Here is a 22836-nt window from a genome sequence, read left to right as displayed (position 1 = left end):
CCAAATCTTCCCCTTACTGATGCCACTAAACTCACCTGTGGCCCCTGATTCTCCTGGAGCTCTGGCATCCCATTGCATCAGTCTTCACGGTGGAAGACACCAAAGTATCTCTGCCATTTCTTCAGTTCCTCTGCCATTTTTATTTCCTATTATTACTTTTCATTTTCCAGTGGTCCAATATCTATTTTTGCCCCTTTCTTCCTTTTTATATATAGAAAAAAAAAACTATTCTATTTTCATTTATATTGCGAGCTTACATTCACATTTCATCTTCTCCCCCCTTATTACTTCTTTTAGTTGTCCTCTGCTTGCTTTTAAAAGCCTCCCAATCCTCTGGCTTCCACTAATCTTTGCCACTTTGCATGCTTTTTCTTTTGCTTTTATGCTGTGCTTCACTTCCCTTGTCAGACCTGGATGCCTCGTCCTCACCTAAGCATGTTCCCTCCTCCTTGGGATAAATTTCTGTTCTGCTTCCCGAATAACCCCCAGAAACTCCTGTTATTGCTGTTCCACTGTTTTCCCTGCTAGGCTCCCTTTCCAAACAACTCTGGACAGCTTCTCCCTCATGCCATAGAGTCATAGTCCTTTGTAGTTATCTTTATTTAATTGTAATTAATGGTTTTAACTCAGTCAAAACCTAGCCATAGTTAGAGAGTTAAAACTGGATTCTGGATCTTAGTGGGAGGCTTCCTTTGAGGTCAATGGCAAGTGCCAGACATAAATCCTAGGTCTGTATACCCAGATGTCAGTCTCATAGGCTGGTAAAGCCAAGAAAACGGTCAGCTGGTGTTCATTACGATAGCTATTCTTGCTACTTGGGATTAATAAATGCTGAAAAATTGAAATAATTTGTGGAGAATGTATTGCAATCCATTTACAAACAGCAAACAGAGATACAAATTTGCAGCACTCTACAACATTAACATGGTTCCTTTGACTCAGAGTTTAGAATCATAGACCCTACAGTGCAGAAAGAGGCCCTTCGGCCCATCAAGTCTGCACCGAACACAATTTCACCCAGGCCCTACCCACATATCCCTCCATATTATACCCACTAATCCCTGTAACCTACGCATTCCTGGACACTAAGGGGCAATTTCTTAGCATGGCCAATCAACCTAACCCGCACATCTTTGGACTGTGGGAGGAAACCGGAGTACCTGGAGGAAACCCACGCAGATACGAGGAGAACATGCAAACTCCACACAGACAGTGACCTGAGCCAGGAATGAAACCCAGGACCCTGGAGCTGTGAAGCAGCAGTACTAACCACTGTGCTACCATGCCGCCCAATTAGCTTGACTCTTCAATGGTTTCTTGAAGTTAGGAACCATTGAAGAGTCAAGGCTAATTGATGAAACTTGGGCACAGCTCATGGATTCACAGGACTTCACTGGCATATAAGGTTTCTGCTTTTGCTCCAATATATTAATAGATGTTAAAACTATTTCTGGTAGCTAGCAGTTAAAAACTATTGGCTCAAATTGCTTTATAATCATTGCTGAAACAAAAGCATAGTGAGCAGTTACTCACAGTTGATTGTCAGCATCATCACAGAAAAAAATGATAATCTTGATACTTTTTTTTAAAATGTGAATATGTTTTTGAAAAGCCGCAAGTTTGGAATCTCCAGAGTGTCTTTACTTGTCTGCTGGCCATCTCACAATACCCCAAGTTCCAGTTAACATAATGTGCAGGAATGTCAGGGGCTAGCAAGCATAGAAGTTGAAGACACCATTTGTTACCATTTTTAGGTGATATAAATTGTGAACCTCAATGTCCGAATATTGCCATACCCAACTTAATAGGGTTAACATAGAGGAAATGTATATATTCCTACATACATAATTTGAAGAGGAGGGCAATATAATCAGCAGTGTTTGAATAACTATGGAATCAGTTTAATATTATCCCTGTCATGTAAATAATCATGTAAGTCCCTGGCATGTTATGATTTAACAATTAAAGGATTAATAGAAATAGTTTAATGAAAACACTAACATATTAATCTCTTGCTTGTTTGTGTTTTCCAATAAGTGTTTTCAACCTAATAACAAAGTCAAAATCCACACCGCAGAACCATTATAGGCACAATTGAGATTGTATAGCCTATATTATCTGTGCTGAAACTTGCACCTGATCTTTCTCCATAGCTGTGCAATACTTTCCTTCTCAAATGAGTCTTCAATTCCCTTTTGAGCACTTTGAAAGCATATTATCAAGATGGAGAGTGAAGTAGTTGATTTGGAGACTAGCGTGCTGAATCTTAATAACAGAAACTATGAGGATATGAGGGGTCACTTGGCCTCGATAGATTGGGGAGAGTTACTTAAGGGGATGACGTGGATAGGCAGTTGCAAACGTTCGAGAAACGTGTGGGGAATTACAGCAATTGTTTATTCCTGTCTGGCACAAAAGCAAAATAGGTAAGAGGGCAAAGGAAATGAGAGAGACTACCTGATCTAAGGAAGAAGCATATAGATTGGCCAAGAAAAATAATGGGTCTGAGGATTAGGAGCAGTTTAGAATTCAGCAAAGAAGGACCAAGGGATTGATTAAGAGGAAAATACTGTACAAAAGTAAGCTTGCAGGGAACATAAAAACTGACACTAAGAGTTTTTACAGATATGTGAAGACAAATGTAGGTCCCCAAAAGACAAATGGGGGAATGTATAATAGGGGACAAAGAAATGCCGAGCAACTGAATACATACTTTAGTTCCCTCTTCACAAAAGAGGATACAAATTGGATGCCATAAGTGTTGCAGAATGCAACAGGGAAGAACTGACGGAGTTCAATATTAGTAGAAAACTGGTACTGGGAAAATTGATGGGATTAAAGGTGGATAAATCCCCAGGTCTGATCTTCTATATCCCAGAGTGGTTAAGGAAGTGGCTCCAGAAATTGTGGATGCATTGGTGGTCATCTTCCAGGATTCTGTGGACTCTGGAACAGTCCCTGCAGATTGGAGGGTAGTGAATGTCACTCCAATATTCAAAAAGGGAAGTAGAGAGAAAACAGGGAATCATAGATCAGTTAGCTTAACATTGGTAGTGGAGAAAATTCTCGAATCCATTATCAAGGATTTTATAGCAGAGCTTTAGAAAGCTGTGGCAGGATCAGACAGAGTCAGCATGGATTTATGAAGAGGAAATCATGCTTGACAAATCTGTTGGAATTCTTTGAAGATGTAACTAGTAGAGTTGACAAGGGGGAACCAGTTGATGTGGTATATTTGGACTTTCAGAAAGCATTTGACAAAGTCCCGCACAAGAGATTATCATGTAAGATTAAAGCACATGGGATTGGGGGAAGTGAATTGAGATGGATAGAAAACTGGTTGGCAGAGAGGAAACAAGGAGTAGGAATTAATGGGTGCTTTTCAAATTAGCAGGCATTAACTAGTGGAATGCCACGAGGATCAGTGCTGGGACCCCAGCTATTCACTATGTATATTAATGATTTGGATGAGGGAACAAAATGTAACACCTCAAAGTTTGCAGATGATACCAAGTTGGGTGGGAGGGTTAATGTAATGAGGATGCAGAGATTCTTCAGAATGATCTGGACAGGTTGGGGATGGACTCATCAATGGTAGATACAGTATAATTTGGAAGTATGAGGTTATTCACCTTGGAAGCAAAAAAAAAAGCAGATTACTACCTGAATGGCTGTAAATTGGGAGAGGGGAGTGTGCAGCGGGGCCTGGGTATCATTGTGCACCTGTCACTGAAGGTAAGCATGCAGGTGCAGCAGGCAGCAAATGGCATGTTGGCCTTCATTGTGAGAGGTTTTGAATACAAAAGCAGGGATGTATTGTTGCAATTGTACAAGGCCTTGGTGAGGCCACATATTGAGACCAAAACTGCACACAATACTCTTATGTTCTTGTTCTCGAGGGAGTGGAGCGGATGTCGAGATTGACTAGTTTAGGATTGTTTTTGCTGGAGTTCAGATGAATGAGGGGTGGCGGGGCTCTCATAGAGACTTATAAAATTCTAACAGGACTAGACAGGGTAGAAGCAAGGATATTCCCAATGGTGGGGGAGTCCAGAACCGGGTCACAGTCTAAGGATTCAGGGTAGACCATTTAGGACTGAGGCGAGGAGACATTTCTTCACACAGAATGGTTAGCCTGTGGAATTCATTACCACAGGAAGTAGTTGATGGCAAAACATTGAATTTATTCAAGAGTTGGCTGGATATAGCACTTGGGGTGAATGGGATCAAAGGTTATGGAGAAAAAAAAGCAGGATTAGGCTATTGGTCATGATCATAATGAATGGTAAAGCACAATCGAAAGGCCAAATGGCCTCCTGCTTCTCCTATATTTCTATTAGTCACTCAAAGCAAAAAAGATTGTTTTTAAACTTTCTGGTTACTTAATATTGTTCACCTGGAAATATTTTAGTTTGCTAGAACAGGATGGCGAATATAACCACAGATGGCAAATACAGTCCTTGTTTTTTTTTTATTATATTGCTTGCTATTCCTCTTCAAGGGGATCTTTTTAAAAGACTGAAGCTGTCTAATGTATAAACTACATGGAACTTCAGATAGGCAGTTTGGCTTGCTGATGATAATTGCTTTGGAACAACTGATAAATTTATGCTCATTAACCTGCCATTTATTGTTATTGTCCCTTGCCTCAACTCTTCAAATTGTCATAACCAAAAATAACTTATTTTCTATAAGATCAGGACTAGGAAGGGACAGTGAGCATAAATTTATATGAAGCATGCTTGACTAAATTAATTAAATTCTTCAAGTGAAATAATGTATAGAGATGAATGACATGCAATGGTTTGTCAGATTTAGACATTTTAGTAAGAAACCTCTTGCATGGTGCTACTCCACTTATCATGGAACAAAATATAAAAATGTTTTGTTTTGTTGAGGGATCAAGAAACTTCAAAGAACATTGCTTTAGATAACAGGAGGATTTGGAAGGAAATAGAAAAGTGAATGGAATTGGGACAGTACAGTTCAAAGTAGATGACTGCAAAGTGGTCCAATCTGGGGAAGATGACCAAGAATTGAAATATCCTTCAAATGTTACATTGTTAAAGTAGTGAAAGAACAGTGTAATTTAAGGTTTCAGATAAGCAAACCATTAAAAACAGAAATGCAAATAGAGATAACCATAAAAAGGTCAAAAACAATTCTGTGTCCATGTATGGAACAAAAGTGTCTTTATAGGACACTGGTGAGACCACAGTTAGAACTCTAAGTCTAGATATCCCACTGTAGAATGATATGGAAAAGAAGGAGACAACTTGATCTATTGTGCTAGTGTTCTCGTGTTGAAAGACTGATCCGATTATTACCATTCCCCAGCTCAGGCCCCATAACCCTACATTTTTTTTTGTCTCTTCCCTTTTGGAGGTTACTGCTGAATCTGTTTCTATTACCTTTTTAGGAAGTACATTCAAAATCATGATAAATCAGTGTAGTTTTTTTTAAAAATGTTGTGGTTGTTTTGCCCATCATTTGTATCCCTTGGTTAGAATCGTAGAAAGTTTGCTGCACAGGAACAGGCCACTTGGCCCACTGCGTCTGACTGGTTGAAAAATAAGCCAGTGAGCCTAATCCATTTTTCAGCATTTGGTCCATAGCCCTGCAGCTTAGAGATGCATACCGACCCTCTGTCTCTGGAAAGAATATTTCCATATTTACTCTATCAAAAACCCTTCCCAATTCTGATCCTCTCATCCCTTAACCTCTATCACCTGAAGAGAACAATCCCAGCTTCTCCAGTCTCTGCACATAATTGTAGTACCTCATCCCTGAGAATTCTATACCATTTAAAAAACGCCACTTGGGCCATAACCGGTGACACTGCCTGGAGCCAGAAAATTGAAGGAGGTTTACATTATGCCAGTAAAAACTGTTCACCCTACATTGAAATATGCTCTACCTGTCCCACCATGAGGCCCAGAACTAAATCCAAGACTTATTTATTCCTTATCTGCAAGATGTGCACTGGTCATTAAAGTTCTCTTGCACATTTCCAGAATTTTTTTCTCTCTTTACCTATTGCATAGTTACTATCCCAATTCTAACAAGGTTGCATGAAGTCCACTATTACCACTCCTCTTTAATTCTTGTATTTTTCTGTAATTTGCTTGCAAATCTCTCCTCTGTCTCTATGTGGTGCCAAAATATACACCCAGCAGTGTAATAACCCCTCTATTCTTTTTTGTTCTGTCTTTGCATCAACTGCATGATCCCTTCAAGAGCTAAAGTAATGTCCTTGATCAATAGTGTCAAATTTCCTCCTTTTATTTTCTTTTTCATGAATACCCATGATAAAAAATAATTAATCCGTTAGTAGAATACTTACTCAGTCCAGGGTGATAATAGGAGAGGGAGGATATATTTACAGATATCATGAAACTAGGGCCATATTCACAGGAACAATGGAGATTACGGCACAACTAATTCAAGTGTTCAACGTTTTGAAAGAGTTGGAGAGATCAAGTAATGAAAGATTAGTTCCATTCATTGGTACATCAGGAAAAAAAAAATCAAAAACTCAGGGTTTGCACTGGATGCATAATGATGCAGATTTGAGGAAGTATTTTCACAAAGTGCCTATTGAAGATGTCAGTGGTGGTGTAGAAAAGAAACCTAGATGAATACTTGAAAAAATAAAATTTTAAAAATGAGTAAGAGAGATGGTTCCAGTCGGGGAATTAGGAGTACAGACATGACTTCCTCTAGCCCTGATACTCCAATATTATTATAGTATTTGTTTAGTTATATTCGTAAGATATATTCCTGGCACTGACTTTAGTTTCCTGCTTTGCTGTCTGTGAGAATACTTCGAAGTGACTGCTTACCCTACTTTGACATCATAGCTGCTGCATGCCAGGACATCTCTTTGACTTAGTGACAAAGTTAAACTGTTGTTGGGAAAAGGGACACCCATACCAAACAGATCACCTCGATCTTTGTGGGCATTTTGTTTTGAGGTCAGCATTGCTCCACTGTTGATCTCAAAATTTGAGCCATTATTTAGATTTCGGGTTCTTTGAAATGCCGCCAGTTGCCAAAAGTATGCCCGGGGTTGAGGGGGTTCCACCCAATTATACCTGGAAATTGCTACTGGGCTGCCATAACCACAGTAGGACACTGATATGCATTTTTAAGTAGCCTTAAGCACAAAAACAAGTGGTCATAGTGCACATCTCTTTAGAGCTGGTAGGAGTGTGGATGACTTAAATTGTGTTTGCCTCAGATGGCACTGTGTGGATTATTTTGATCAGAGTTCCAAAATCGTTCAACCATTCACCCCACTGTGCATGCACTTTGAACGAACTGTTCACTTAGCCCTGCTCTGCTCTTTCTGCATTACACTGAATTTCTTTGTCCTTCATGTGTGCATCCAAAAACCTTCCTGAAAGTTAATACTGAATCTACATCTACCCTACTTTCAGGAATTGAATTCCATATTTAACAATGCACTCCAGTTCCTTTGCCAATTTCCTTAAATCTGTGTCCTCTGGTTACTGACCCACATGCAACAGGAAGAGTGCCTCCTTGCTTAAAACCCCTCGTGACATTGGTATGGATTAATGACACTGCGAGGCTATCTCTGATGGTGCAAATCATTTTACCCGATGTGAACTGTTCCTGATCATCAGAAGTGAGTGTGTTGCCTAACAAGGCAAAGGGTTAACACAGTCAAATAACCCGGTCACCATTATTGAGGTTAAATGAAAACCTTTGACCTTATTATTTATCCGGGACATTACAATAACCTCTTTCATTTAGTTAAAAAAGTGAGTGGATGAAAGCTTATTTTCCAGATTTAAGTGCAATCATGTTTTAAAACAAATATTGCTGTTGACATACATAATGGGTCTGGATTTCTCATTCGTCATTCTGCAATAATGTACTGTGACTGCTGGAAGGCCCATTGAGAACCAACCCCATTAGAAAATGACATGCAGCAAGTGAAAGCATCATGAAAAATAACTTCAACCCAATTAGTTTTTGACTGCCATCAAGTGAAATATTGCAGCCTCTATGCATAAGACTTTTAATGAGTAAATTGTTCAAATGTTTTTGAAAGCCGTTAGTGCGCAGTAAAAATGCATCTGATACATGGCTAGCATCCCGTGCATAGACATCCATTGAGAGCCATCTTGTAAGTTAAGTGTCAAGGCAGAGTTTCCCAGGTACCACATGATTCATCTGCCAATTGTAGGAGTGAGCTCTGCCACAGTATTCAAAGACAAATGATTAGAATTGATTCTGTTCTGACAGTGAAGCAGTGTTCCATTAATATTCCTAGTGTGAAGTATCTCAGCTATTATCTTCAACCATAGCACAAATCCATAATTTTACCAGCCATCTAGGTTTTATGGAGACAGTCAGCATTTCTGCTGCACTATCTGCATGTCAGCAAATCAACTGCTTTTATTCCCTAGTAATTCTTTGGGCCTTGTCTTTCTAAATACCCTCAGGAAAGTTTTTATTTATTAATATCACAAGTAGGCTTACATTAACACTGCAATGAAGTTACTGTGAAAATCACCTAGTCGCCACACTCTGGTGCTCGGATACACTGAGGGAGAATTCAGCACAGCCAATGCACCTGACAGCACGTCTTTCAGACTATCGGAGGAAATCGGAGCACCTGGAGAAAACCCAAGCAGACATGGGGAGAACATGCAGACTCTGCACAGGTAGTGATTCAAGCTGGGACTCGAAGCTGGGTCCCTGGCATTGTGAGGCAGCAAAGCTAGCCACTGCCACAAAGTGGTAGGCATGTGATGGTTTGCTACCTATACATCACCGTTCCAGTTCAACTGATTTAACTCGCTGTCAACACATCAGAGTGGGATTAAAGCTTGCTGAGTTTGCTTGGAAGCGAACAAAGTTTTCCTGTCCACACAATATGGTGTCAGGGGCTTGCAGGCATTTTTTCCAGTCTCCTCCACAGCTAGGTTGAGGCAGATGTAGGTGGAAGTAACATCTGCTGATTATGACAGCACCATTTTATAGCATGAAAAATTGATTGATCAAAAAAATCAGTAAAATCAAATTATCTGAGCATTTTTAAGCACTAAATTCCCACCTTGTGCTATCACTGCACAACATTATGACAGCAAAATTCAGAGCAGAGCCTTGATTGAGTGCTTATAACGTGCTTAAAACAAGGGACTGTTTTTAAATGAGTAAGATAAATATGCTGCTGGTTGTAAACAGCTGGAAGCAGAGCCTTGAGCTTTAAAAAATTTATTCACTGGACTAACTAGACTCGGAATCCCTACAGGGCAGAAGGAGGCGACTTGGTCCATTGAGTCTCAACCGACTCTCGCTGACAGAGTATCTTGCCGGAGCCCTTTTCCCCCACCCTATCCCTGTAATCACATGACTAATCCCCCTTTACCTACACTTCTTGGAATAGAATTTAGCATGGCCAATCCACTTAAACTACTGTGGGAGGAAATCGGAGCACCTAGAGGAAACCCACACAGACACGGGTGAACGTGGAAACTACACACACACACACACACACACACACACACACACACACACACACACACACACACACACACACACACACACACACACACACACACGGGGCTGGAATTAAACCCGGGTCCCTGACGCTGTGAGGCAGCAGTGCTAACCACTGTGCCAATATGCTGCTCCACTTAGGCCATTAGGCATTGCCCATCCCCAATTGTCCTTGGCCTATCGGAAGGCAATTAGCAGTCAACCACATTGTGGATTGGATCTGGAGTCACAATGTAAGTAAAGGGCATTCGCAAACCAGATGGATTTTTACAACAATTGACAATGGAGAACACTGATCTACACACCAAGAATGAGCATCATTTTATCGAATTCAAATGCCATGATCTGCCACAGTGCGATTCAAACCCAGATCTCCAGAGCATTTTCCTGGATCTCTAGGTTACTAATCCAGTGACAATGCCCCCAGACTAGCACCTTCCCTGATTGTGGTGAGTTACGTGAAATGCTTGCATTCTCTGGAGTGGTCAGGTTATTCAGGGAGGGACTAGCATGGTTTAAGGATGAGGTTGGCTTGTCAGGATTAAGAGAGTGAGGAGGGTAATCTGGGTTTGGGATCATCTGAGTGCAGCTGATACACAGTGACTGCAAGAAAGGATTAGATTTTGGATTTGAGTGGCTCCACCAATTTTTAATGATCAAGTTGGGATGTCTGCGTTCAAAGATCAGTTAAATTTGGGAAAAGGAACCTAGGGGAGATGGAGACAAATTGCACAGTAATGAATTTCTAGAGAGCAGTGGGAAACTGAGGAAAATGATCCATTATCTTTTTTTTGAAACTTTTCAGTTTTTAAGATTTGCAGGTCAAAAGGTATACAAATAACAGTCTGGAAATTAAGGTACAGAGTGTTGAGCAACACTTTTAAGATAACCTCTCAAGGCAGTCAAGAGATACAACTTTGTACTTAGCTTCCTCTGGACAATATGGACACAATGCAGACTGGTGTAGGTTTCCCAGGGGCACCAGCACTGTAGGCCATCACCTATACAGCCTTCCTCATTGATATCACTGAGGAACACTGCATAGGCTATACAGGTACCACCTACCTTGATGCATCAAGGTATGTCTGTGCAGAGAATGAACTTTCCTCCCAGTTCACCATTTGCACAAAAACACTTGAAATAGCTAGTCATTTAAACGGACAGTGAGTGGCACAGTAAAGTGGAAATTTAGTACTTATAAAGTTGGGAACGATTTTAGTATATACTTGGGATCTGATCCACTGGAAGGTGGAAACAGTGAGCGAGGAACTTGATGATCAGGATTGCCCACATGCTTAAAAGCTATATGTGTTTGAATTAAGTTACCAATTGGTTCCTTCCTGAAAGTTAGTCTGACTGGCAGACATACTAAGGGGGGCAGGGGGAAGAGATTTACCATCCCCATTTTCCAAGGGAGGGGGAAGGTGCAAGAGGTGAAACAAATATGACAGGTGGAAGGGGGAGAATTGATCCGATGAGCTGAATGGCCTGTGGGGAGTCTATGTATTTGAAACAAATGACATTTTCCTTTCTGTATTTATTTTAGAATAATTGCTTAAAATTAGCACAATGAATGAAGTATGAGCTTAAGTGTATGTACATAACTTTGCTGTTTGGAAAAGGTAACTGTTTAATTCAATGCAGTTAATAATTTTGAAATATATTCACAGGTTACAGGCATTGCCAACAAGGCTGGCATTTATTATCCATTCCTCATTGTCCTAGGTCAGTGATGAGACTGCTTCCTGAACCCTTGCTGTTTTTAAGATTCAAGAAGCTACGTTACAGCAACAATCTGTTCCCCTTCTAAAATCCAATCTCCTCAGGATTTAAAGTTACATTCCGAGAAGATTAACATATTGCTGCTTAATGTGTTGCCATGGAATCCCTAGGCCTGCAATTTTAAGGGAGGTGTTAATCTATTTAAAATAAATCGCTTCCATTAAAATATTGCACAAAGGAATTTAATTAACAAAATTATGCTGCGTGGGGGATTAGTGTGCATACAAGTTTAAGTGCTCATATATTAATCTTCAGAAAGTATGATTTCCAGGTCTCCAAAACATATGCATCTTTACAATAATGGCCAAAATTTCCTGAAATCTTTCACCACTGCAAAACGTAAGGAAACTCAGGCATAAAGAACTGTTCCCACTCGATGCCAAATTTCTTCAATCTTGACACGGATTCTGCAATACCTCATAAATCCCTTTGTGTTCACTGACATAGCATCTCCTATTCCTCCACCCACCCCGAGCAAAGGGCCAAACTGAGAGGTTTTTCCTGTACTGACATCAGTTCTAACATTGTTTTCTGCAAATATTTTAGGCGATTTTTAAAATTTCTCCTTATGGAGACCTATTTCTTTCTGGATTTTTAATGCAGCTTTACAGCATCAGAATGAGGTGCAGTAAAAATTGAAATAGCATTTTAAGCATACTGTGCCTGGCATACATAAAGTTTGAATCATCAAACCACCCTTTAATTTCCATACGCAAGGAAGAATTTTTTAAAAGATGTGGTGTTAGCTCTGCATTTCCTCAGATTCTCACCGTTTATGCTGATTTCTGCTCGATTTTTGGCAATACTTTTAGCTTTGCAGCCATTGAAATGCTTGGGAAATTTTGGTGTTAAGTTCCATATGATATACTGATTACACAATTGATGAAACGCTGGCATAATGTATTTTTAATGAATGGAGAATGCCCGAAGTATTTTTCAACAAAAGGCAGTCTACTCACCATTTTTCCAGACTGCAAATGCTGAATTTTACAAAGAATATATCATGGCGTTATCTGTTTTTGACAAAAAAAATGTTTCCTGCTGGTATTAACTGAATAGTTGGACCCCTGATTGGGCACCCAATGATTCACAGATTAGGAAAGAGCAGCTGACAAAGAGATTTGGCTTGGTTCTGATCAGCTGGTTAGTAAAGGCCCTAGTGGTAGGCTGACAAACTAAGCAATATGTTACAAGATGGCCTCAATGTTCAGTCCCACTCACCATTGTAGTTTCTGCTATTGAACCAAAGCTGTTGATAAATATGTTGCATGTAACATTAACAGGAGGACCTGCAATTTGAACGATAAAACAAAAAGAAAAAAAATTGACAAGCTGCTACCGTACAAGACATCAAGTTATTTGACCGTGGCCATCAGCACTTACCATTGTGGTCTCTGTGACAGAGCCGAAACTGTTGATAAAAATATTGCATGTAACGTTTACTGGAGGACCTGTGAAATGCAAGGACAATGTTGCAATACAAGTTGGAGCAGTGAAAGTACACATGGGAGATGCCATGATGACATTCTTTGATAAGTGAGGAAACAGAAGAAAACATTCCAAACAAACGCGTGATAGAAATTTGTCTTTGGTGCAGGTGCAAAACAGGCAGCATAGAATAAGTAGCTGGTTACATTAACTTCAATGGAACGGAACGTCAGGCAGGATGTATAATGGGCAATCGTTACAGTATCGCTCGTTTAGCACCACTAGCCAAGACATATTTCTACCCATGCATGTGGTGCATTCTTTCCTTGCTTCTCACCATATTGTTCCATTATCCATTGTTTTCCTTTCCATCACAACAAAGCCCCACCCCTTTCTTTCTCAAGGTATTTAATCATTTGGAGGCACAATTCTATGGGTGCTGTCCACACTGTTGTACCTCTACCCATCTATATCTGTGAAACGGCAGAGTGAGCATCGCCAGGGAATGGAGTATAGCAGCCGAACCCAATTCTTTGCTCGGAGGTGGGAGGGAACTCTGGTTGGCTTTCCATTTGATTGCTGACAAGTCAAGAACATTGAAATTTGATGTCCTGATGACAATCATACACAAATGGTGCTCTAGCCTGAGATACAAACTGCTTAGCCAACTGACCCGTGATCTTCTTGACCTGTATAATGTGGTGTTACATCAGGCAAAGCTTTTATTAATTAGCTCAAAGGAGGACCAATCTTTTTCATTAAAATAATTTGCCCTGTTGGTGATGTCAGATGTAAATATCTCCAAACTTAATAATCAAATGAGGCCACATCAGGCAGAGGACAGAACAAGATAGGACATTAACATAAACCAGTATGAGGGGAAAAATAAGAAATTGGAACAGTTAATAATCTAAGCTTGTAGAAGCCTCCAGCAAGTTGTGTACTGGAATATGGGGCACATAACTAATAACTACAACTCTTAAGTCCCCTATTCCAGAACGCATGCTATTTTAAACTACAGTACGCCTATCAGCAAAGCTTCAGTCTCCTATTTAAGAAACATCCATCAAATGGTCTTTCTTTACTGCATGAGTATGTGGTACATTAATGGCTGGATAATTAGTCTATGAAACATGCATAAGCCTCTTACATTTTAATAATGAACATTATCCACTGTACTCAATATGATGTGAGCAAGTGCAATGAATTATTCAAATATTGTAATATTGCAATTTTACTCCAAAATGCCTATGAATAGAGTGAAAAGCACAAAATGCAGATACAATGTTGGAACTTAGTAAGAAAAAGCAATACTTCCTGCAGTCAACTCTAATCTCATTTATTACATACTATGGAAACACTTGTATAATTTTTGTATCTGCACTCTTTAAAAAAAACTGTTCATAAAGAACAGGCTGTGCTCTCTACAGTGAAATAGTTCATTTCTGGTCAATGCCAATCATCTATGGTGGATACATTTTTGTCCAATGTATGAATTTGCCAATTATGGAGCTGACCACAATGCATTGTAAAAATATGTTTATTAGATAAATATCAAAATTGAATCTTCACTGTGTTTCGCAGAATTTTGAAATGTTTGTCTTCAAACAGATTTTTAAAAAATCTTCATTAGTATTATGGCAAGAGAGTTTTTAAGCCAAGAGTCAAAAGATTAGCAGTTCTATGGATGTTTGACTGTTCTGAGATTTGCTCCCATCATAAAGCATCTGACAGCAAATTAAGGAATCTAAAGGCCCCTGTTGAAGATTAGTCAATTGTGGAACTGAACACAAAGTTACAAACAGACCGTAGTGCTAATTTTATGAAAAGCTGGGCATGCTTTTGAAATAGAAGCTTTTTGTTTAAACATGTTTATTTTGAATGTGGCGTAAAAGGAGTGCCACTCTAAGAATATGGTGATTAGTTCAAATGTATTTGACACAAATACAATACAACCAAAAGAGTTCAGTAACAATTCATCAGCTGTGCTATTTTTATTTATTTGATGGACTGTAAAGAATCAATTAACTTTGTTTATCTTCGAGGGCTGTGTTACAGGAACATAAATGATGCCCTTGGGCATCAATGATAACACTCGACCAAGTAAGTCAACAGCATATGGGGCACTTCAACATCGTCCATGTTACTCTGGACGTTTTATCTCCACTGTCTTCCCGCCTTACACACTGATCCTATTTCTTTCAGCGACTTTATAATTTTTTTTGCTGTAAATGCAAGCTAAAATGAAAAGTAAATTTATAAAAGTAGGAATACATACTTGTGTCTTCAACATGAAGGTCAATGTGAAGAAGTGTGAAGTGATGCAATTTGGGAGGGAGAACGTGGTAAAACAATACAAAATAAGGGGTAAAATTTTTAGGGGGGGTGCAGGAAAAGACATATATATGTGCATAGATCATTGAAGGTGGCAGGGTAGGTGGAAAGCAGTTAAACACATACATCGAAAAGCTCCAACCTCATCTGTGGCTGGGATTCTCTGGTGACGCTGCAGTGAAAGGAGTTTTGACTGAAAACTAAATTCTCTATTGTCACTGGAGTGAGACGGAAGAGTTCAGAGCAGCCCACCCATAGGCTTACTAATAGAGGCATAGTGTACAAGATCAAGGAGGTTATGCTGACACCAGTTAGATCTCAGCTGGAATAATGTATATAGTTCTGGGTGCTACTTTTGGAAAGATGTGATTATGTTGGAGTGAGTGCAAAGAGGTTTACAAGAATGGTTCTGAGGGTGCACAACTTCAGTTATGAGGTTGATTGGGGCTATTTTCCTTTTGGAGAGAAGGTGACAAAGAGGAGATTTGGTAAATATTCAAAATCATGAGTGGACCGGACAGAATAGATCAGGAGAAACTGTTCCCACTCAAAAAAGGATCAAAACTGAGGGCACAGATTTAAAATTTGATTTGATTTATTGTCATGTGTATCAATACTGTTTCATAAGAACATAAGAAGTAGGAGCAGGAGTAGGCCATCTAGCCCTTCGAGCCTGCCCCACCATTCAATAAGATCATGGCTGATCTGAAGTGGCTCAGTTCCACTTTCTCCCCATAACCTTTAATTCCCTTGTCTGCCAAAAACCAATCTACCCGCGTCTTAAAAATATTTAGCGAGGTAGCCTCCACCACCTCAACGGGCAGAGAATTCCAGAGATTCACCACCCTTTGGGTGAAGAAGTTCCTCCTCAACTCCGTTCTAAACTGCCCCCCCTTATCTTGAGGCTGTGCCCTCTAGTCCTGCTATCCTTTCTAAGCGGGAAGAGTCTCTCTACCTCTACCCTATCCATCCCTTTCATTATCTTATACGTCTCTGTAAGATTCCCCCCTCATCCTTCTAAACGCCAACGAATTGTTTCTTGCTTACTATACAGATAAAACTATACTATAGTTTCTTGCGTACTATACAGATAAAACATACCTTTCATAGAGAAGGAAATAAGAGAGTGCACAATGTAGTGTTAGTCATAGCCAGGGTGCAGAGAAAGACCAACTTCATGCAAGGTAAGTCCATTCAAAGGTGTGACATCATCAGGGAAGAGGCTGTTCTTGAATCAGTTGGTGCGTGTTCTCAGACTTTTGTGTCTTTATCCCAAAGGAAGGACGAAGAGAGAATGTCTGGGGTGCATGGGGTCTTTAATTATGCTGGCAGCTTTGCCGAGGCAGCAAGAAGTCTAGACAGAGTCAATGGATGGGAGGCTAGTTTGCGTGATGAATTGGACTACATTCACCATCTTTTGTAGTTCCTTGTGGTCTTGGACAGAGCAGGAGCCATACCAAGCTGAGATACAATCTGAAAGAATGTTTTCTATGGTGCATCTGTAAAAGTTGGTGAGAGCTGTAGCTGACATGCCAAATTTCCTTAGTCTTCTGAGAAAGTAGAGGCATTGGTGGGCCTTCTTAACTATAGAGTCGGCATGAAGGGACAAAGTTTTTAGTGATCTGGACACCTAAAAACTTGAAGCTCTCGATCCTTTCTACTTCATCCCCATTGCTGTAGATGGGGCATGTTCCCTTTACGTTTTCTGAAGTTGATAACAATTTCCTTCATTTTGTTGACATTGAGGGAGAGATTATTGTTGCTGCACCAGTTAACCAGATTCTCTATCTCATTCCCGTACTCTGTCTCCTCATTGTTTGAGATTCAATCCATTACGGGGGTATGGTCAGGAAACTTGAAAATCACATTGGAGGGGAATTTGGCCGCACAGTCATAGGTGTATAAGGAATATAGTAAGGGGGCTGAGAACACAGTCTTGTGGGGCGCCAGTGTTGAGGATGACCGTGGAGGAGGCCTATCCTTACTGATTGTGGCCTGTGAGTTAGGAAGTTCAGGAGGTGCCGAGGCCAAGGCCACAGAGTTTGGAGATGAGTCTTGTGGGAATAATAGTGTTGAATGCTGAGCTGCAGTCAACATCTAGGGATTCCAGGATTGAGTGCAGGGCCGGGGAAATGGCATCTGCATCAGACCTGTTGCAGCATTAGGCAAACTGTCATGGCTTCAGATAAGCTCGGGAGGCTGGAATTGATTCATGCCATGACGAACCTTTTGAAGCACTTCATAATGATGAATGTCAGAGCCATTGGCCGATAGTCATTAAGGCACGCTGCTTATTTTTCTTAGGTACTGGGACGATGGTCAGCTTCTTGAAGCAGATAGGGACCTCATATTGTTGTAAAGAGAGGTTGAAGATGTCTGTGAATAATCCTGCCTGCTGATCCGCACAGGATCAGTTGCAAAAGAAGCAAATGAAGTGAGAAAAAAACTTTTTCACACAGCAAGTGGTTGGGGTCTGGAATGCACTGCCTGGAAGTGTGGTGGAGGCAGGTTCAATCGAGGCATTCTGGAGGGCATGGGATGACTTGAATAGAAACATCGAGCAGAATATGGGCAAAAGGCAGGGGAATGGCACTAATTCATAATGCTCATTTGGAGAGACAGTGCAGACATGACTGTAGGAGGCGGCCATTCAGCCACTGTAATAATGCTGATGTAGAAAATTGATTTAAATGCTGTGTTAATTACATAAGGACTGTGTAAAATCATTGTCAATGTTGAAAATATTACGAAAAATTAATTCTAAAATGCTAATACTTGAAGTAAACTGCATTGTTAATAAACCTAGCTTTAGATTCGAGAGCAATTGTTGGGTTATTATCTGTACTATAATATCTGTTGGTTTTGTTTTTAATCTGATCCTTTGTTTGAAAGCTTGTAGTGATTCAGGAAGCCTGAATGGAAAGGAACATAGTTTATTACAGAATAAAAAGTAAAACCACTACCATGGTGTACACACACCAGTTCCTGCCTGGAACTACTGTTCTGCAGGCCCAGTCCTGGGTCTGCCTGATAAGAGGCTCAGGTATTGAGTTCCAGCTGGGCAGGCCACTGCCTGTTACCAAGGGAATGCAACAGAGAGATTAATGATTCCTCCTGGACCTCATGAGGGTTATAACATAAACTTTTGTTTATGTTGTGAATGCTTCTAATATGACCAAGTACTGGCTTGGAAGATCTATTAAATCCACAGGTGTAACAGTGTTAAAATAATCCTGTCGTGAGCTAAATCATCAAACATCATTAATGCAGCTTCAATTGTGTATAGAAATTCAGTTCTCTCCCACCAACAGGTCTGAATATCTTCCTAATCATTACCCAGTATCATCACTTAGCGATTATCTAAAATACCTAAAACAGAAATATACATTTAAAAAATCACGTGAATAATTCTGCTGAATGTAAAATAATGATTTCAGCAATTTTTAGGGCTAATTAAGAAGCTTCCTCAGTCATATGTTCTTACCACTGAGTATGAAGTATTTTATATCCTTATTTCTGTAATAAAGATTAGAACCTCCAGAAGAAAAAAGTCTTAAACTCTACCCCATTTATTAAGAATTGGTTGACATTACTTTGGCTTTTTGACATTTTAGTGCATTATTACAATTAACAATAATGATCTGTGCCTTTTATACAAATTAACATACGAAATCATTTGGCCCCTCGAATTTGCTCTGCTAATCAATAAGATCATGGCTGATCAGTTTGTTTCGAATTTCACATTCCCATCTACCCCCACTAAACTTCGATTCCCTTGCCGAACAAGGATCAATGTACTCCATCTTACAAATATTCAGTAACCCCCTCTCCACCACCTTCTGATCAGAGAGTTCCAAAGTAACACAACCCTCAGAAAATAATTCTCATCTGTGTCGTAAAATTTCTAAACAGTGCCTCCTCATTCTGGACTAACCCCCAGTGAGACCCATCCTTTCCACGTTCACCTTGTCAAGGCCACGGGCAACCCGGTGGCACAGTGGTCAGCACTGCTGCCTCATAGCACCAGGGACCCGGGTTAGATTCCCGGCTTGGTCACTGTCTGTGTGGAGTTTGCACATTGTCCCCTTGTCTGCGTGGGTTTCCTCTGGGTGTTCCAGTTTCCTTCCACATTCCAAAAAATGTGCAGGTTAGGTTGATTGGCCATGCTAAGTTGCCCCTTAATGTCAGGGATTTAGCAGGGTAAATGCATGGGGTTACAGGGATAGCGCCTGGGTGGAATTGTGGTTTGTGCTGACTCAATTGAATGACCTCCTTCTGCACTGTAGGATTCTATATTCAGGATCTTACATACTTCAATCAAATCACCCTTCACTCTTCTAAACTCCAGTGGAAACAAACCTAGGCTATCCAACCTTTCATCATAAGACAACCCAATAGTTGTGAAACTTTTATGATTACAGCCTGGTTACAAAGATTGTGAACTTCAGTTTCTATACTCTGCAACCAATAAACAAAGTCTCACCTCAGGGAGCTGAGGCAATAGATTTTCCTCTCAGGATCCCACTGAATGGTTAACAGGTATGATATACCAGAGACACACTATCTCTCCGAGAGGGGGTGGGGGCAGGGTATCCACTCAAGTTTTCATAATCTATTAGAGGCCTTCTTCCTGAAAGGACTTGACCTGAGATTGGAAGGCAAAGAAGGGAAATCAAAATGAGGATTGAATTCAGAAATAGATTTCACTGCATAGTCTTTCCATTGTTGAATCATCTAATAGGAGACAGAAACAAATCCAGGCCTGCAAATTTCTGCATGATTTCTTTTCAGAAACTTGGCAGTAATGCCAAGCACAAGGATCATTTTAAATCTCTTCTGGCCCACCTACTATCATCATAAATCATGCCCTCTGCATTGTTTCATTTTAGAATCATAGAATCCCTATGGTGCAGGAGGTTCTTTGGCCCATCAAATCTGCACCAACAACAATCCCACTCAGGCTCTACTCATATCCCTACATATTTACCCTGCTAGTCCCCTTGACACTAAGGGGCAATTTAGCATGGCCAATCCACCTAACCCACACATCTTTGGAGTGTGGGAGGAAACTGGAGCACCCGCAGGGAACCCCTGCAGACCCAGGGAGAATGTCCACACAGACAGTGACCCAAAGTCAGAATTGAACCCAGGTCCCTGACACTGAGGCAGCGGTGCTAATCACTGTGCTGCTCATTTTAACGTAATAAATGTTAATAATTTCTGTATACTTCCAATGAGATGGCTTAATAATTTACCATCAAGTTAAAATACAGCTGAACTAATAACATGCATTAAACTAATTGGTAAGTGATGTTATTACTGTCAATGCATAGACATGGGTTTAATACTTAGGAATCAGGATTGCAACAAACTTGATGTTCATATTGTGCTATAATCTATTTTTTTTCTGGTTGAAGTAACTCAACCAGAAAATGCAATCCTAAATTAATTATTCAACAACTGAAGAGGACACGCAGTAAAGCACGTACCTCTGTTGTTAGGTTGTGTTAATTCAACAATGTTATTATCCAACTCTCCCTAAAGGCTTTTCCCTTCATGATTGATGCTCTGTAACTACAAAGATTAATAAAAAAGGGAATGTTTTATTAAGAGCTTCCATCGCACTCAGGAGGTTTCAACAAATCCATCTCCAACAACCTGCTCTGAAAACTCTGCTTACATTTTAACAGCCTTGATAAATTCCACCAAACATCTCTAGTGAGACAATCCACAGCAGTCTAAAAAAAAAATCAACAACATTCTAAACAAAATAGCCCATAGCATTCTAAAACAAAAACTCAGTTTGCCCTGTCTCTAGTTTGTGCTGAAGATCTAGGAATTTAAATGTTCCACTAAAACTTAATCACCTATTGCTTGGGCTATACCAAATTCCATTGAAATCTGCCCATGAGTTTGAGTTATGTTATTGATGGGCAAACAGGGATGGAAACATTACCTCCACCCACATTCAGTGACAATGGATATGAACAAGACTGTCATATTACACCTAGCCTTAGCTCAATGGGTAGCAGTCTTGGTTTTGAGATGAAAGATCATGGGTTCAAGTTCTACTTCAGGCCTGGAGAATAGTGGCCTGAATTTGGAACTATTCATGACAGCAAAACTGCCAATATCATTATTCCTCTGAAATGGAGTAGCCACCCAGTGTCTGTACATGCGCAGTTAAATGCTGTAATCTAAGCGTCTCCAGAGGCTGCTCCGCTGAAGTACCCCAGAGTGCAAATAATCAGAAATCACTAAATTGGCAAGACATCCTCTTAAGAACCCCACAAAAAAGTTATCCTTTATTAATAACCTAGGTTTTAATGGTACGCTAAATCATAACTATTGCAGAAACTGAAGCTGACATCAGGCAGGGTAAACAGTCAATGGCAATCAGAGGAAAAACACGAGTTGAAACTAGCATAATAGTCAATTGGAGTTATTAGAGCTCATCTTATCCAAAGACTAGCACCTCAAATAATGGACCACTTCCGCAGTACCACATTGTTGCATCGTCATAGGCTATGCCCAGGAGTGATGCTTGAACCCACAAGCCTCTGAATCAGGCAACTGTCTTATAGACGCAGTGCCTACAATCAAGCTGTGTTATTCACACATTTTTCAATTACTTCAGCGTCTACTAACACACATCACAAGAACTGTTATGGCGCAAAAGGAGGCCATTTGGCCCAGTGACTGTCCCAGCTCTCCAAATGAACAACTCACTGAGTGCCACTCCTCCATCTTCTTCACATAACTCTGCACATTGACCTTTTTCAAGCAATAGTCTAAATCCCTTTAGAATTCTTCAATTGAATCTGCCTCCGCCACACTCAGACAGTGACTTCCACACTCTAATCCTAAAAAGTTTCCTCATGTGACTGTTTTGGTTTTTTTATTAATCATTTTAAATCTGTACCTGCTCATTTGCAATCCTTCAATGAATGGGAACAGTTTCTCCCCATCTCCTCTGTTCAGATCTCTCATGATTTTGAATAACTATCAAATCTCCTCTCAGCCTTCTTTTCTCCAAAGAAAACAGTTCTAACTTCTCTGATCTATCTTCATAACTGAAACTCCTCATCCCTGGAACCATTCTCATGAATCTTTTCTGCTACTCTTTCCAATGTCTTCACATATTTCCTAAAATGCGATGCCCAGAACTGGAAACAAATACTCTAGATGAGGCTGAACCTAGTGTCTTATATAAATTCAACCTAAGTTCTTTGCTCTTATACTCTATATCCCTATTGATAAAGCTGTGGTATGCTTTATGAATTGCTCTTTCAACCTGCCCCATCACTTTAAAATGATTTTTTTTCACATATAGGTACAAATCTTTCTGATCCTGCACCCCCTATAGAGTTTTACCCTTTAGTTAATACTGTGTCTCCATGTTCTTCCTACCAAAACTAAGCACTTCACGTTTCTTTGCATTGAATTTCAGCTGTCACCTGTTAGCCCATGGCACCAACTTGTTTATATCCTATTGAAGTTCTATTAGCCTCCTCACAGTTCACAATGCTTCCAAGTTTTGTATCACCCATAAAACTTTGAAATTGCACCCTATACCCGAAGGTACAAGTCATTAATATATAATCATGAAAAGCAAGGGTTCCAATACTGACCCCTGCGGAATGCCACAATAGAACTTCCTCCAGCCCGGAAAACATCATTAACCACTCTCTGTTTTCCGTCACTCAGCCAATTTTGAATCCATGCTTATTGTCCTTTTTATTCCACGAGTTGAAACATTTC

At 40.1% G+C, this 22836-nt stretch overlaps 1 protein-coding gene across 3 annotated transcripts in view; it reads right to left on the bottom strand.

The window, feature by feature from the left end:
* The window catches only part of glra2 (glycine receptor, alpha 2), a 180157-nt gene that overhangs the window by 118691 nt on the left and 38630 nt on the right, over nucleotides 1-22836 (bottom strand). Inside the window, exons 2-3 of one of the 3 annotated variants that reach the window (XM_080203307.1) lie at nucleotides 12697-12764; nucleotides 12535-12602 (exon numbers count right to left, since the gene is read on the bottom strand). In XM_080203307.1, the coding sequence (XP_080059433.1) occupies nucleotides 12535-12602; nucleotides 12697-12745 (117 nt within the window). In that variant the 5' untranslated portion in view covers nucleotides 12746-12764. The remainder of the gene's footprint in view (nucleotides 1-12534; nucleotides 12603-12696; nucleotides 12765-22836) is intronic. The other 2 variants (XM_080203305.1, XM_080203306.1) reach the window with 2 other exon arrangements.

The sequence above is a fragment of the Carcharhinus amblyrhynchos genome, chromosome 15, assembly GCF_965287045.1.
Source record: "Carcharhinus amblyrhynchos chromosome 15, sCarAmb.v2.hapA, whole genome shotgun sequence".
NCBI classification, from domain to species: Eukaryota; Metazoa; Chordata; class Chondrichthyes; order Carcharhiniformes; family Carcharhinidae; genus Carcharhinus; species Carcharhinus amblyrhynchos.
This window is presented reverse-complemented; position numbering and strand designations above follow the sequence as displayed.